Source organism: Danio rerio, chromosome 10 (assembly GCF_052040795.2).
Source record: "Danio rerio strain M-AB ecotype USA chromosome 10, GRCz13ab, whole genome shotgun sequence".
Lineage (NCBI taxonomy): Eukaryota > Metazoa > Chordata > Actinopteri > Cypriniformes > Danionidae > Danio > Danio rerio.
Window position 1 is genome coordinate 22,509,923 of NC_141030.1, and position 14,744 is coordinate 22,524,666.

Genomic DNA, 14,744 nt, shown 5'->3' on the forward strand with positions numbered 1-14,744 from the left:
AAGTATATGTCTTTGAGAGGTGAGCGTGTATGCGAAGGCTGCGCCGGACTGCATATTACAAGGTGTCCGCGGGGTCCTAAAAAGTTATACATACAGATAATCCAGAGTCGTAGTCAATACACAGGCGAATGGTCAGTACAGATAGCAGAAATTGTAAACAAAAAAACAAGGCGAGGGTCAAAACACAGCAAAGCAAGGCAAGAGAAATGTGTGGTAATGTTCACTGTAACAAATAAACAAGATTCAGCACTAAAGTGTGTGTGTGGTTTAAAGTCTATGTTATCTGTTCATGAGTGGCTCCCAGCTGTGAGTGTACGAAATCAATAGAATCCCAAACAGGTGCGTGTGAGCGGTGCATGACTGGATCCATAGTCCATATAATGGCGGATTTGAAGTCCTTTAGGGATATGTGTGTTTGTGACAATTAAATAATTTAATTAAGTTATTTAATGTTAATGTGGTATTTATTTATTTATTTGTTTGTTTATTTTTTTACTTAAAGAAAATATGTTTTTGCTTAAGTGCTTGCCTTTCTTCATTATTCATGTATTATTATTATTATTATTATTATTATTGTTGTTGTTGTTGTTGTTGTTGTTGTTGTTATTATTATTATTATTCACTACACAAAGATGAGTTTACAGTATTTTAATATTTTATTTAAAAATATATTTTACTGAATTATTACAGAAAGACAAGCATAATTCTAATTATTTATCTTTTCGTAATAATTATTAAGTACATCAGTGTTGCAAATATGAAAATAAATAAAAGTATTTAATTTATATATTTTTAAATAAATAATATCAGATATTAATAGTAATAGTATATTAACAATATTTTGTAAATTAGTAGCTACATAAGTAAAACATTTTGTTCATTCTTTTCTTGTTTTGTATATGTATATTTGTATTATTAATTTTTTAAAGATTGACTATAACACCAACCAATCAAAATGTGAATGTACCATCCCACCCACCATCATGAACCATATCTGTGTTTTTAGCCTGAATGAGACTCATGAATGAACTGGGACGTCTCATTTGTGAACAAACTGAACAATTGAAACATTGAGAACAAGTAACTGCTTGTAGTTTGTTCAGTTTAGCATGTGAATCACTGTTGTTTACACCACAGAGATAAGAATGGTGGAGTATTATCAGTGTGTATAATTGTGTAAAAATACACTGCTGTAGAACTCAGGCATCCGTATTTTAATAACACCACTTTTTCAAGACTTGGATAAGTGAATGATTCATTGACCCACTCACAAAAGATTCACTTTGTTGCCGCCAACTGGCATAATTACAGCTATGAAAAATGTCTCTGGATTTACCAGATTTATTAAGTATGGGTTTGTTTAAGTAAAGTGTTGTATTCTTGGAATTTCTGATATAATTTGTTCTAAATGTTAAATAAAATATTGTTATTTAGAGATTTGATTTTTCAAAAACAATCACTATTGGCCATAATACCATATCAGGGTGTCCGCGGGGTCTTAAAAAGTCCTAAAATGTCTTGAATTTCAAAAGCAGATTTTTAGGCCTTAAAAAGTCTTAAATTCCCTGAAATATTGTGTTGTGTGTCTCGAAACATTTTAAACATGTCTTAATGTCCCTCTGTCAAAGTAAAGCTACCCAATCGGTCCAACAACCATACAATCACCAGTAATAAATATGTGTTTTTATTGGAAAGAGCAATTGTCAACAGCCATTTTTATGGCAAATTGTCCAAATCAAATTGTCTAATCAGGGAAAGAAATCTAAAAACAAGTACACAATTCCTTATGATAATAACAGAGCAGTGATCCTTCAGTTATACAAAAATATATACAGAAAAATAAGGGGAAGCGACATAATATTTATAAATAAGCATGGAATCGCTAAGGCTTTATAACACAAAAGCATTTAGGAGTTAAACTCAATCCATTCGGACAAAAAGCCAACAAATAATTTATTAAAAAAAAAGAAACTCTATGTTGAAAAAAGTATATACAAGTTTTCTTGTTTTGATAAATTTAAAGAAATAACTTGTATCAATGACATTAAAAAAAAGTAACAACAACCGAGCCATTTGAAAAATATTCTTAGTGTTTAAGACTGTATAAGTCTAAAATTTCATTCCTAGTGGTCTTAAAAAAGGTCTTAAAAAGTCTTCAAAAATCTAGATTATTCCACCAAATATTGAAGTAAAATAGCTGTTACATAGGTGTTTGACTCATGAAAACATGACTCCATTTTATTTAATGTACAAATTGCTGTAACTAAAATTTGGAAAATGTCTTCAGTTGCTTTCTGAATAAAAATGGAAAGTTTTATTCCAAATGCATAACTAAAATCATTAATCCAGAGACATATCAAAAAGAAGTCTCTTAATAACAAATAATAACAAAAGTCTCTTAAATTGTCGATGGCTGTGTGAAACACAGAGTCACTGATTGAATTAGAACAAATCATTTTTGTGAACAGCTTCAAAAGTTTTGAGTCGCTAAGATGAATCAGAACTGCTATCTCTAATGCAGTACTCTTTACACCAGAAAAATCAGTGCCAACTTTCAGGTTATAGAAGTGAATCAGTGTCTCCAATGTTCAACTGAGCACATTGTAGCTCAATGACAGATAAATATTCCATGGTGAACATGTGTTTATAATTGTGAAGGCCACAGAATTCCCTGATGCTGTTTGTAAAGAATGTGGGTGACGATATACTACTGCATTATGAGCTCTGATTAACTGGCTTCTGGTTAACATCATACTATTGGGGTGATCATATAGAATAATTCCTAATGATATCAAGTCTTTTAACAACTTGTTCACTTGGCATGCTAACAGATAATTAGGAAATGTACATAAATGTGATTCTGATGGGACTTTGTGTTTATCTGTGTTTCCAGAGTGACCGTCTCCTGATTAAAGGGGCTAAGATTGTGAACGATGATCAGTCGTTCTGTGCCGACATCTATATGGAGGATGGCCTGATCAAGTGAGTGTGAGATATCCATACACTTGAATATGTCCTGTTTTATTTGTAAAAATCATTCATTTTTACTATAATGTACTCAAGCACTGATAATAATCAACGGAATAATACCAACATATTAATTATTTGTCATTTTTAATATTTGAAATTTTACCACTATTTCACACTGCTACTTTTTATCCTTTTGTGGCCAAGACATATATTATATAATATATAATATTATAGTATTAATATATTTTAGAATATGATATAATGTATTATAATATTGTAGTATTTATATAATTTATAAAATAATATAATGCATTATAATATTGTATTAATGAAATTTCTAATATAATATAATGTAATATAATGTAAATTATAATATAATGTAGTATAATATTGTAGTATTAATATAAAATATAATATAATATAATATAATATAATATAATATAATATAATATAATATAATATAATATAATATAATATAATTTAGTTGGGTTGGGCGATGTTGACCAATTTGGCATCGTACGATGACTTATGTGAAACATCGCAATGGACAATGCCATTGTTGTCGTAGGCGGGGGTGGGTTGGTTGTTAAATATCAATTAATTCATAACAAATTAATTAATTGTAGCCTACAGTTTTCACTAACTGACCGACATGGTCTTTGCTTTACCCATAACAAAACCATATATAAATAAAGTTACAAACAAATGACCACCTGTCAATCACTTTTTTTTCCGCGTTCTAATGGCTTTTTCCACAGCTGGTGGAGAAGACGAGAGTTCATTTGGAGTTTACTGTAGTGCATTGTTTTCACTACAAAATCCTCATCGCGTGGGTGGATTTAGGAGACATTTATGCAGAATGCATCTTTGCACCTAAAATTGCCAAACGCAGCACTCAGGAACAGATTAAAACAGTTATGTGAACTTGCTGAAGTAAAAAAGCCTGCAATGCTTGCCCCGGCTTTGTGCGCTTCTTATGGGTTCACTGCTTTAGAACTAAACTTGAATAATTGGTTAATATCAGCTGTCAATCACTAAGTCAATGCCTTCTGCCTTCAGATGACAGGAGCTACAATCGCGAAAATATGAAGGGCTGAAGATGAGACAATGAAAATAACACTGACAGATTTACCTACAGTTACTAATTATGATTATTAGTGATCATGTGCTGAATGTTAATCCACTATTTACACTTTTCCAAGAGTGGATAAAAGACTTTCAGTGTTTCAAGTCCACTATGAAAATGACTAATGCCATTCACTGTAAAGTCTGTGGGACGGAGTTTGCAGGTAACATCGTTTGCCACTGAAGCTACACATTTTAAGCGCGAGAGGTTCTGTATAATCCTTCATTTAATCCTCACGATGCTGTCAGCCGTGCTAGCGGCAGCTATATGTAAAATTTAACACAGCTCATGAAAAGACCGTTATTGCTATTCAGATGACATGTAAATAATAAGTTATATATCAATATAAATGTACTCGCGATGGATCGCGATGCCGGCTCAGAATCGTGAAGTTTGTTGGCATCGTCTATCGGCACAACCCTATAATGTAGATTAATATTGTAGTATTAATAGTATAAAAAGTAGTTCTTCGTGTTTATGTATTAATAAGAACACATCAGAACAAGTATGCTGTTTCATTTTTACATATCTGTTACGCTGAATGATAATAGAACATTAATTTACTCACGTCTTCATATTGTATTTTATTCAAATGTTATGTGAAATATTAGTAAGTAAAAACTGTCATTGAATATTCTTTCTACTCAATAAAATTGGTCCAAGTGTAAGTGTACAGCAACATTTGACTTCTTCTTCTTGGGACCTGTGTTCAAAATATGCCCTTATATCATATGACACATAATAAGATAATGCAATAGCCCTCTAAACGTGGCCCCTGAAATGACATTAAGGTTTATCAGATTGTATATTGCTTTTTCATATCTCACGCTCACTTACAGGCAAATTGGAGAAAATCTAATAGTGCCCGGTGGGGTGAAAACCATCGATGCCCATGGGCGCATGGTGATGCCTGGTGGTATTGATGTGCACACACGCTTCCAGATGCCTGACAGGGGTATGACTGCTGCTGATGACTTCTACCAAGGCACCCGTGCTGCTCTGGCTGGAGGAACCACCATGATCGGTATGTGTGAAACTCATACACCGAAAGCACATCCCAAATTGCATTCTTATGCACTATTCTACCCCATTTTGTAGTATAAGTAGTATACAGTGAATCTGGAAAGTATTCATAGCGCTTCACTTTTTTCACATATCTTTGTTACAGCCTTATTCCAAACTGGATGAAATTCATTAATATCCTCAAAATTCTACACACAATACCCCATAATGACAATGTGAAAAAAGATTTTTTTTTTAAATTGTTGCAAATTTATTAAAAATAAAAAACCTGAAAACTTTTCCACTGATCGTTCTTGAGATGTTTCAGTAGCTTCATTGGAGTTCACCTGTTGTAAATTCAGTTGATTGGACATGATTTGAAAAGGCATACACCTGTCTATATAAGGTCCCAGGGTTGACAGTGCATGTCAAAGCACAAACCAAGCATGAAGACAAAAGAATTGTCTGTAGACCTCCGAGACAGGATTGTCTCGAGGCACAAGGCTGGGGAAGGATACAGAAAACTTTCTGCTGCTCTGAAAGTTCCAATGGCCGCAATAGCCTTCATCATCCATAACGCCACATTCACACGGGGCGTCAGCATCAATGCTTCCCATTCACTTTGAATGGGTGACATCAGGCGTTGCCGAACTGCATTGTGGATCCGTTGGCGCCGCTTCAGAGGCATTGCTCGCTGCAGAAGTTGGGACTAGCTCAACTTTTCAAGCGCCAACTGAAGCATCAGCTAATCAGATCGCTGTATGCAAATACACCAGCTAGACAGTGGCCTATTGCTGACTGAATGTCATTGGCTGACACTTCTATGACCACCGCTTCAGCCCCAATTTCAGACACGCTTTCAGTCAAGCGTTGACGCTGAGGCGCCGTGTAAATGGGGCGTAAGAGAGAAAGATGTTTGGGTCCACCAGGACTCTTCTTATAGCTGGCCGGCCATCTAAGCTGAGTGATTGGGGGAAAAGGGTCTTAGTCAGGGTGGTGATCAATAGCCTGATGGTCACTCGCTGAGCTCTAGCATTCTTCTTTGGAGAGAGGAGAACCCTACAAAAGGATAGCCCCCTATGCAGCAATCCACCAATCAGGCCTGTATGATATAGTGGCCAGGCGGAAGCTCCTCCTCGCCTTGAATTTGTCAAAAGGCATCTGAAGGAATCTCAGACCATAACAAACTAAATTTTCTATCTACCTTTCTATCTTAGTGTAATACCATCCCCACAGTGTAGCATGGTGGTGGCAGCCACATACTTTGGGGATGTTTTTCAGACTAGTTAGGAAAGAGGGAAAAATGAATGCAGCAATGGACAGAGACATCCTGAATGAAAACCTGCTTCAAAGTGCTCTTGACCTCAGACTGGGGTGTCGGTTCATCTTCCAGCAGGACAATGACCCAAAGCACACTGCCAAAATATCAATGGAGTGGTTTCACAACAACTTAGTGAATATCCTTGAGTGGCCCAGCCAGAGCCCAGACCTAAATCCTATTGAACATTTCTAGAGAGATCTGAAAATGGCTGTACACCGCCGCTTCCTATGTGAAACCTGCTAGAGCTTGAGAGGTACTGCAAAGAGGAATGGGCAAAAATTCCCAAAGACAGGTGTGCCAAGCTTGTGGCATCATATTCAAAAAGACTTGAGGCTGTAATTGCTGCCAAAGGTGCACCAACAAAGTATTGAGCAAAGGCTGTAAATACTTATGTACATGTAATTTTTCAAGTTTTTTATTTTAATAAATTTGCAACAATTTAAAAAAAATCTGTTTCACATTGTCATTATGGGGTTTTGTGAGTAGAATTTTGAGGAAATAAATTAATTTAATCCATTTTGGAATAGGGCTGTAACCCTTTAATGCTGTCCCATAGTGCCCATTTTTGTTATCACGTAATCTGTTCAAGCAAAATCACATGACTAATGTGCTTGCTGAAATTTTTTCAGCAAATGTGTATTCATCATAGTTTATGTGCACTATTATGTGTTAAATTATGTATTTTTTCAAAGTTTCTTGGCATTTCCATAAGCATTTTTATGCAATATTACAAAGTGCACATAAAAATAGGAGGATAGAAACAGCTACTGTGATACATTTGCCAGTGGTGTAATCAGATAACACAGTTTATTGATGTTAGATCTGCTTTATGCCTTGTTTCTCGAGCCACCAGTATCCTTTAGATCCAGCCATCATTTCCAACATCTAACAGCATTGCAGACAGGATGGAGACGGCGTGCTTAAAATAGCACACGTTTTATGTCTCTATTTGTCCTCGTTTGTGCTCACAGCAGCATTATTACCTGATTGAAATGCATTTTGATCCACAGTTGATCATGTGGTGCCTGAACCCGGGACGAGTTTGATCTCAGCCTTCAATCAGTGGAGGGAATGGGCGGACAGTAAAGCATGCTGTGATTATTCTCTTCACGTGGACATCACTGAATGGCACAAGGGTGTTCAGGAGGAGATGGAGGCACTCGTCAAAGACCATGGTAAACCCCTGCCAGTGTTAACTCATGTAAACATCTGTGTGTGGTGTACAAACGCAGCAGAGTTAGCATTTACTCCATCAGTCAGGAATCCTGCTGCTGCGCTGTTTCACCTTCTCCTTCATTTCCCTCTGTAATTTCATACGCTGACTCTGTGTGTGCAGGCGTTAACTCTTTCCTCGTCTACCTGGCCTATAAAGACTTTTTCCAGCTCACTGATTCACAGGTATGACTTCCTTTATTAGCTGTACCCAAGCTCTTGCTATTTTAAGGATCTTATGAATAACAAAAATATGTCTGTCATATTTTAACCACAGCATCAAAAGGGAGAAAGAAAAATGTATATAATAAAAAAGTAAATAAGTAAATAATAATAATAATAATAATAATAATAATTTAAAAAACCCTAAAGATTAAAAAATTCTAAAGAAAATAACATTTCTGTGATGATTTCAGAGTGCCAAACATGCAAGGATGCCCTAAATTCCAAAAATATATCTCATGGCCAAATATCATAGGTCTTGCAGTGATAATTAGGCCCTCACGGAATCTATGCACACAGAAATCCGCAGATTTCCACAGATGTTTGGCCTCTCATCGAGTCTCTGTATTTACTTGTATAAATGTGTGTAAGTTTATATTTGTTCCGTTTTTAAATTAGTTTCACTAATATTATTGTTTTATAATAATAGTAATATTAAAATGTTGATATGATTTATTCACCATACAGTTTATAAAGTAATATCTTCTGTCTTTTAGTAAACTTGCTTTGTTTACTGAATAAGTGGATCCAATTGGATTTGCATTGTAAACATTAAATAAAAATTTAAAATGCATTTTTTTTTTCATGTATTAAGTTTTTAAATATGTTACTCCTAGAATCATTTCTTATAAATCTCCAGATTGTTAACCAAATTCTCAGCAAAAAGAGCAAAAAATGTCTGCAGATTCTGACTGCCACTGGTGATTTAACAATGCAGAAGATCTTAAATAGCCTAGAATTGCTTTTTAATTTTAACGTGTGTATTTGTTACATTTATTTATTTATTTTTTTAGATTTAATTATTTGTATTTTTATATTAATTTGCCAAATGATGTAATTAGAAAAATACCATAGTTTTACTGTGGTTTTTAACATGTACATACTATTTGATAAATAACTTTAATGAAATTTATTAATTCTTTGGAATAAAGAGTATGGGAAAATGCACAAAAATCTATTCTGGACTGAATAATCTCAACAGTAATTGTATTTAAATTGTAAGTTATTAACTTATTAATTCATTGATGTAATTATTCATTTTATTTACTAACGTTCTTATTTATTTTATGGTTTTGAATGTAACGGGAAAAAATGCCTATGTAATAAAGAAATTAATAAATCAAACAACAAATTAATACAATTTTTCATTAAGCCATTCAATCAGTCAGTTTTTATATTTTTTATTTTAAGTAAAAGCCTATGGAGGACCAAATCAGTGGACTTTAAAATAAAAAAATAAAAAAATAATACATTTTTAAAATTTGGTCCTGTATTCATTATCCCAGCAGGCACAGGATGTCAACATGATGTCAGATTGATGTTGTGCCCCTACATCGCACGATGTTGCATATTGTGTTGTGAAAATGAAATGAAAATTGGGTTGAAGTTAGGCCGACATCAATGTTATAAGGTTTATACTTTTGCGTCAAGTGACCGGCGTAACCCACGGCGCATGCAACGCACGTAGCTGTGCATTTATACTTCTGCGCGCTGTCTCTGTTAGTCTGCATTAACACTTCCGAAACGCTAGTTGGCAGTGAGGTGTAAATGTTCCTCTGTGTCGAGTTTCTTTGCTGATGTTTTGCTTTTCCTGAACACTTTCTGGATGTACAAGTGGCTCAAACTCGCTCATTTTGAGGCAGGAACCGGCGGACGTGCAACAACTTTAACTATGAGGTAAACACAAAACAAAACTTTCCATCAGGAGCTCCTTCACAGGACTCCACATTTGTAAACAATCGCTCCATCAGGCTCGCGTCCAGCCATTCGCGCGGCTCTCGATCCCGCCCAGACTCGTCAGCACTACCAAGCCGACCAATCACAGAGCTTGCGCTACGCGTCGTTGCGACGTGTAGTTACAATTTTTGAGAGGTGCACGTCAGTGACCATCGGCGAAGGGCTATGCGTCAGCGCCGTAGCATACGCCGGCGTTTGACGCAGAAGTATAAATCAGTCTTAATGATGTTACAGCTGGACGTTGTGTGGACGTTACCAATATGATGTCAATCAAACGTTGGATTTTAGTTGCCATACCTGATGAATAAATGTCAGTATTTGACATCAGTATAACATTGGTTTAAGATGTTGACTCAACGTTGGATTTGGGTCATTTTCCAACACAACCTAATATCAACAAACTATTAACGTTTAATGATGTTACAGTTGGACGTTGTGTGGATGTTACCAATATGACGTCTATTAGACTTTGGATTTTAGTTGCCATACCTGACGAATCAATGTCAGTATTTGACGTCAATATAACATTGGTTTAAGATGTTGACTCAATGTTGGATTTTTCCAACTTTCCAACACAACCTAAAATCAACAAACTATTGATGTTTTTTATTGGACGACAAAATAAGATTGTCTCTAGAGTGACCTAAGTCTAACCTAATATTATGACGTTGTGTGTCTGCTGGGATGTTGCTTTTTTCACTATTCACTATTCAAACAATTCCATAATATTTCATTAAGAATTAGTATATTAAAGCACCACGCATGTTCAAAACCACGGTGCTCCAATATACTAATTCTCAATGGTTTAATAGTACAGTCCCTTGCTAATTTATAAACAAATGATGCATAAATAGTCAGCCGATGAGTATTGCATCTGTTTTAAGCATGCTTCTGTCATATTTGTCAATCCTTTCTGAGTTTAGCCCTTGAATGAGTTCAGATGTGTGTTTGAGTGCAGATCTACGAAGTGTTCAGTGTAATTCGGGACCTCGGGGCCATCGCTCAGGTCCACGCTGAGAACGGAGACATCATAGCCGAGGTGAGATCCTCAGTCCAGCACTGAACTCCATTACTCACAGTTACTATCAACAATAAACTGTTTGGAGATGTTAAATCAAAACATATGTTCACCAATGAACACTCAGACTTTATACTGGCATGCTAAACCAAAGCAAATATTCCTACATGAGGTCGATATAATTAATTGCAGATGACTTTTGGCTACGGATAGGTATATTTATCAAGATAAGCAAATGCTTTGTAATGAGGACAAAGTTTAGTTGTGTAGATAAAATGTATTGTTTTTTTAATATATACAGTATATTGAGATTATGACATCATTGTTTAAAGATTCAGCGAGCTCATGCTTTTGTTATCTTCTCATTCTGCTGTCTCTATCTATCTATCTATCTATCTATCTATCTATCTATCTATCTATCTGTCTGTCTGTCTGTCTGTCTGTCTGTCTGTCTGTCTGTCTGTCTGTCTGTCTGTCTGTCTGTCTGTCTGTCTGTCTGTCTGTCTGTCTGTCTGTCTGTCTGTCTATATATCTGTCTGTCTGTCTGTCTTTCTTTCTTTCTTTCTTTTCCACAGGAGCAGCGCAGGATCTTGGACTTGGGTATTACTGGACCAGAGGGACATGTCCTCAGTCGTCCAGAGGAGGTAAATAGCAGTGAATTCTGGGGAAGGATTTTCCATTTTCCCTTTAGTAGGAGTCTTGGTTTGTTCTGCAAACATTTCTAATGATTTGGTTTCTCCATGATTCAGGTGGAGGCGGAGGCAGTGAACCGCTCTGTAACAGTCGCCAATCAGACCAACTGCCCACTTTACATCACTAAGGTGATGAGCAAGAGTGCCGCTGATGTCATCGCCCAGGCCAGGAAGAAAGGTGAGACGCAAAGCATTGACGGAAGCCTGTAATTCATTCTGAAGGCCTTCCACTCCCAAGATTGAATGGTTTGAAGGGTGTAGAGGACCAAAGAAACTGTCCCTTTGTCTGACAAATTAAACACGCACAAAGAATCATTGTCAGTTCTAACCTTAGACATCCTTTATTTTAAAGCACCTTTTTGAATGGCTGTTCAGTATGGCAGTCATGACTGTTTTCACTTAGAGTTACCCTTTGGCTTTATGAGGGCAGCATGGTTGCCTCACAGCAAGTAGGTTGCTGGTTTGAGTGCTGCCTGGACCAGGAGATCTTTCTATGTGGAGTTTGCATGTTCTCCCTGTGTCTGTGTGAGTTTTCTCCAGGTACTTCAGTTCCCTTAGTCTAAAGACATGTGATTTAGGTGAATTGTATGGTGGCTGAGAGATTAATGTGTTGCAATTTAAGAAAACACGTGCAATTACAAAAAACGCCAGCAAGTTGAGAAAAGATCAGTTTGACAGCACATGTGCTGCAAATCATCACAACGGAAACACATTTTTTAAAAACATGCTGAATTTTCCCACAACGCAAACAATTAATAAAACACTGCATTTTCTCACAACACAAACCGTGACGGACAGCGCTGTGCAGTGTCTATTGCTCAGTGTAGTTGTAGGTGATCTTTGAAAGGTGACTTTTGTTTGTTTATTTCAATATCCTGATTTCTAGTGTCTTTAGAATTTATTACCCTAAATAACCATAACCTAAAAAGTCGGGTTCGTCATGTTTTTTGGGTGTTCTTGAAACATTTCCGTTGTGTTGTGAGAAAATGCAGCACGTTTTTTAAAAATGTGTTTTCGTTGTGAGGTTTTGCAGCACGTGTTGTCAAAATGTTGAAGATTTTTCCTCAGTTTGCTGCTGCTTTTTTGTAATTACACATGTTTTTTTTTTATTTGCAGCACATTAAGCTCTCTTGGCCGCCCGAGAAGTGCTTAAATTTAAATTGTGTGTGAATAGGAGAGTGTGTGGGTGTTTCACAGCATTGAGGGTTGTGGCTGGTTTGGCACTTACCAGTAAAACAAATACCAGAGTAATTGGCCATGGTGACTCCTGATAAAACAAGGAATAAGATTAAGAAGAGTGAGTGAGTGAGTGAGTGAGTGAGTGAGTGAGTGAGTGAGTGAGTGAGTGAGTGAGTGAGTGACAGTGAGTGAGTGAGTGAGTGATTAAGTGAGTGAGTGATCGAGTGAGTGAGTGATCGAGTGAGTGAGTGATTGTGTGAGTGTTCGAGTGAGTGAGTGAGTGAGTGAGGTGGATTAAAATTCAGCAACAATCACAAAATCAAACTTTATAATTGACTTAAGGAAATGCCTAACTTTCATTTAATAAATTCTTTTTTTCCAAAATTTTGGCCATTTGTCCTGAACACCCTTTACAGTTGGTATAAAAATACAATGTCACTGATCTGATCAGCAGGGTTCATCTGAGACACATTTACTGTTTCCTCTTGGAATTGGCATTTCCTCCACGATTTTGCTAAATATAAATGCAAATCTTCATATCAAATTCCTGCAAAGATGAAAGAAAATGACTTGCAGTTGCTGCCTTGTAGCCACACATTAAGGATTTCATTCCCTTTGTATTTATGAAAAGCTTTTAGTTTGCATACAGGCAACAACTTTGTAAAAATGATCCCACTTCATAGAGGTCTTCAAACTGACTTATACCTCCTTTTCACGTTTTACAGTGCAGGTTGGTATGGGTCACGCTGGCCTGATTATCACATATCACGTCCCTGATATAACACATGACATCTTTTGCACACTCAAGTTCATTACTTTGGGTGGTGCGGTATCGCAGTGGGTAGCGATATCGCCTCAAAGCAAGAAGGTCGCTGGTTCCAGCCTCGGTTGGGTCAGTTGGCATTTCTGTGTGGAGTTTGAATGTTCTCCTGTGTTGGCTTGGGTTTCCCTCAGTTGCTCAGGTTTCCCCCACATTCCAAAGACATGCAATATAGGTGAATTAGGTAAGCTAAATTGTCCGTAGTGTGTGTGTGTGTGTGGATGACAGTGTATGGGTGTTTCCCAGTGATGGGTTGCAGCTGGAAGGGCATTCGCTGCATAAAACATATGCTGGATATGTTGGCGTTTATTTTGGCAACCCCTGATTAATAAAGGGACTAAGCGGAAAATAAAATAAAATAAATAAATGAAGTTCATTATTTCAAATGCAGACAAATGGCTAGTACAAGAAAATAGAGAAGAAGCTCCGCCCCCCATGCTTTTCACATGTTTAAACGCAACATGTGAATGACCTTGAAACAACAGACGAGGACATACAGCAGATCCTTTTCTTGCTTCTTGGCTTATGTCTGTTTGTCACAAGAAGATGACAAGTCTCGTTTGAGCACGGTTCATTGTGTCATTGAATTATTATGGTGTCAGGTTTTGACTGTGTGTTTAAAAAAGGTGCTTCCTGTGTTGTCGACACCTTGTATAGTTACACATGCTTAGCTCCATACACAGTTTAGCTCCACCCTTTTAATTTTGTACTGTTGTGCTAGGTACCATTTGGACCCTACGGTAGCTATTTTATTGTACTGTGCCAAACCGTACCAATTATCGGAAATGGGTTATCAAAAACGCTGTAATCTCCATGCCAGGCCAGTAGTTGGCAGTGTTGCACTTGGTAGCACAAACACAGATCTGCAGTCAACCATTTTATTTTGAATGTTAAGTACTTAGTGCCTAAAGATACATAATATGCATTTGCAAGATGTCACTGTTTTCACTAAATCATGTTTTTTAGTTAACGGTATATGTATGAATTGTATTTGTAAAAACTTTATTGTGTCTGGTCTTTCGGTACCATCTCAGAAAATGTTAAAAATTTTAGCACACACAGAGAGTGTTTCCAAACAAAAACACTGTTTTTAAATGTACCTGGACCAATGTGGACGTAGCTTCAAGAAAGTCTTCAAAGAGCCCAAAGCTCATGGAAACATTCATGGTTGAATTACCAACATGCAAGGATATTCAGAGGTGGTTTCATCGAATGCTACTCTCTCCACACCATTAAATGGACATATTAAAAGTCTGGACAAGCAGGCCAGGTTTTATGAGCCGGGATGCACTGCAAAGTAATAAAAAAAGAAAAAAGGAAAGCATGCTATGACTCAGCTGTTCTTGGCTGGACGGCCTGAAATGACATCATAGTGGTCAGGCTCTAGAATTAGGCAAGGGAATTACAGTGAAATTACATAGGCTGTTCCTAATTTGGTGTCTTTG

General features: G+C 36.6%; 1 protein-coding gene across 10 annotated transcripts in view; it reads left to right on the forward strand.

Moving 5' to 3' along the window:
• dpysl2b (dihydropyrimidinase like 2b) overlaps nt 1–14,744 on the forward strand; it is a 51,077-nt gene that overhangs the window by 22,338 nt on the left and 13,995 nt on the right. For all 10 annotated transcript variants that reach the window (XM_087269491.1, XM_087269495.1, XM_087269489.1 and 7 more), the window contains 7 exon segments: nt 2,894–2,982; nt 4,936–5,120; nt 7,430–7,594; nt 7,756–7,817; nt 10,549–10,629; nt 11,184–11,252; nt 11,358–11,478. In XM_087269491.1, the coding sequence (XP_087125617.1) occupies nt 2,894–2,982; nt 4,936–5,120; nt 7,430–7,594; nt 7,756–7,817; nt 10,549–10,629; nt 11,184–11,252; nt 11,358–11,478 (772 nt within the window).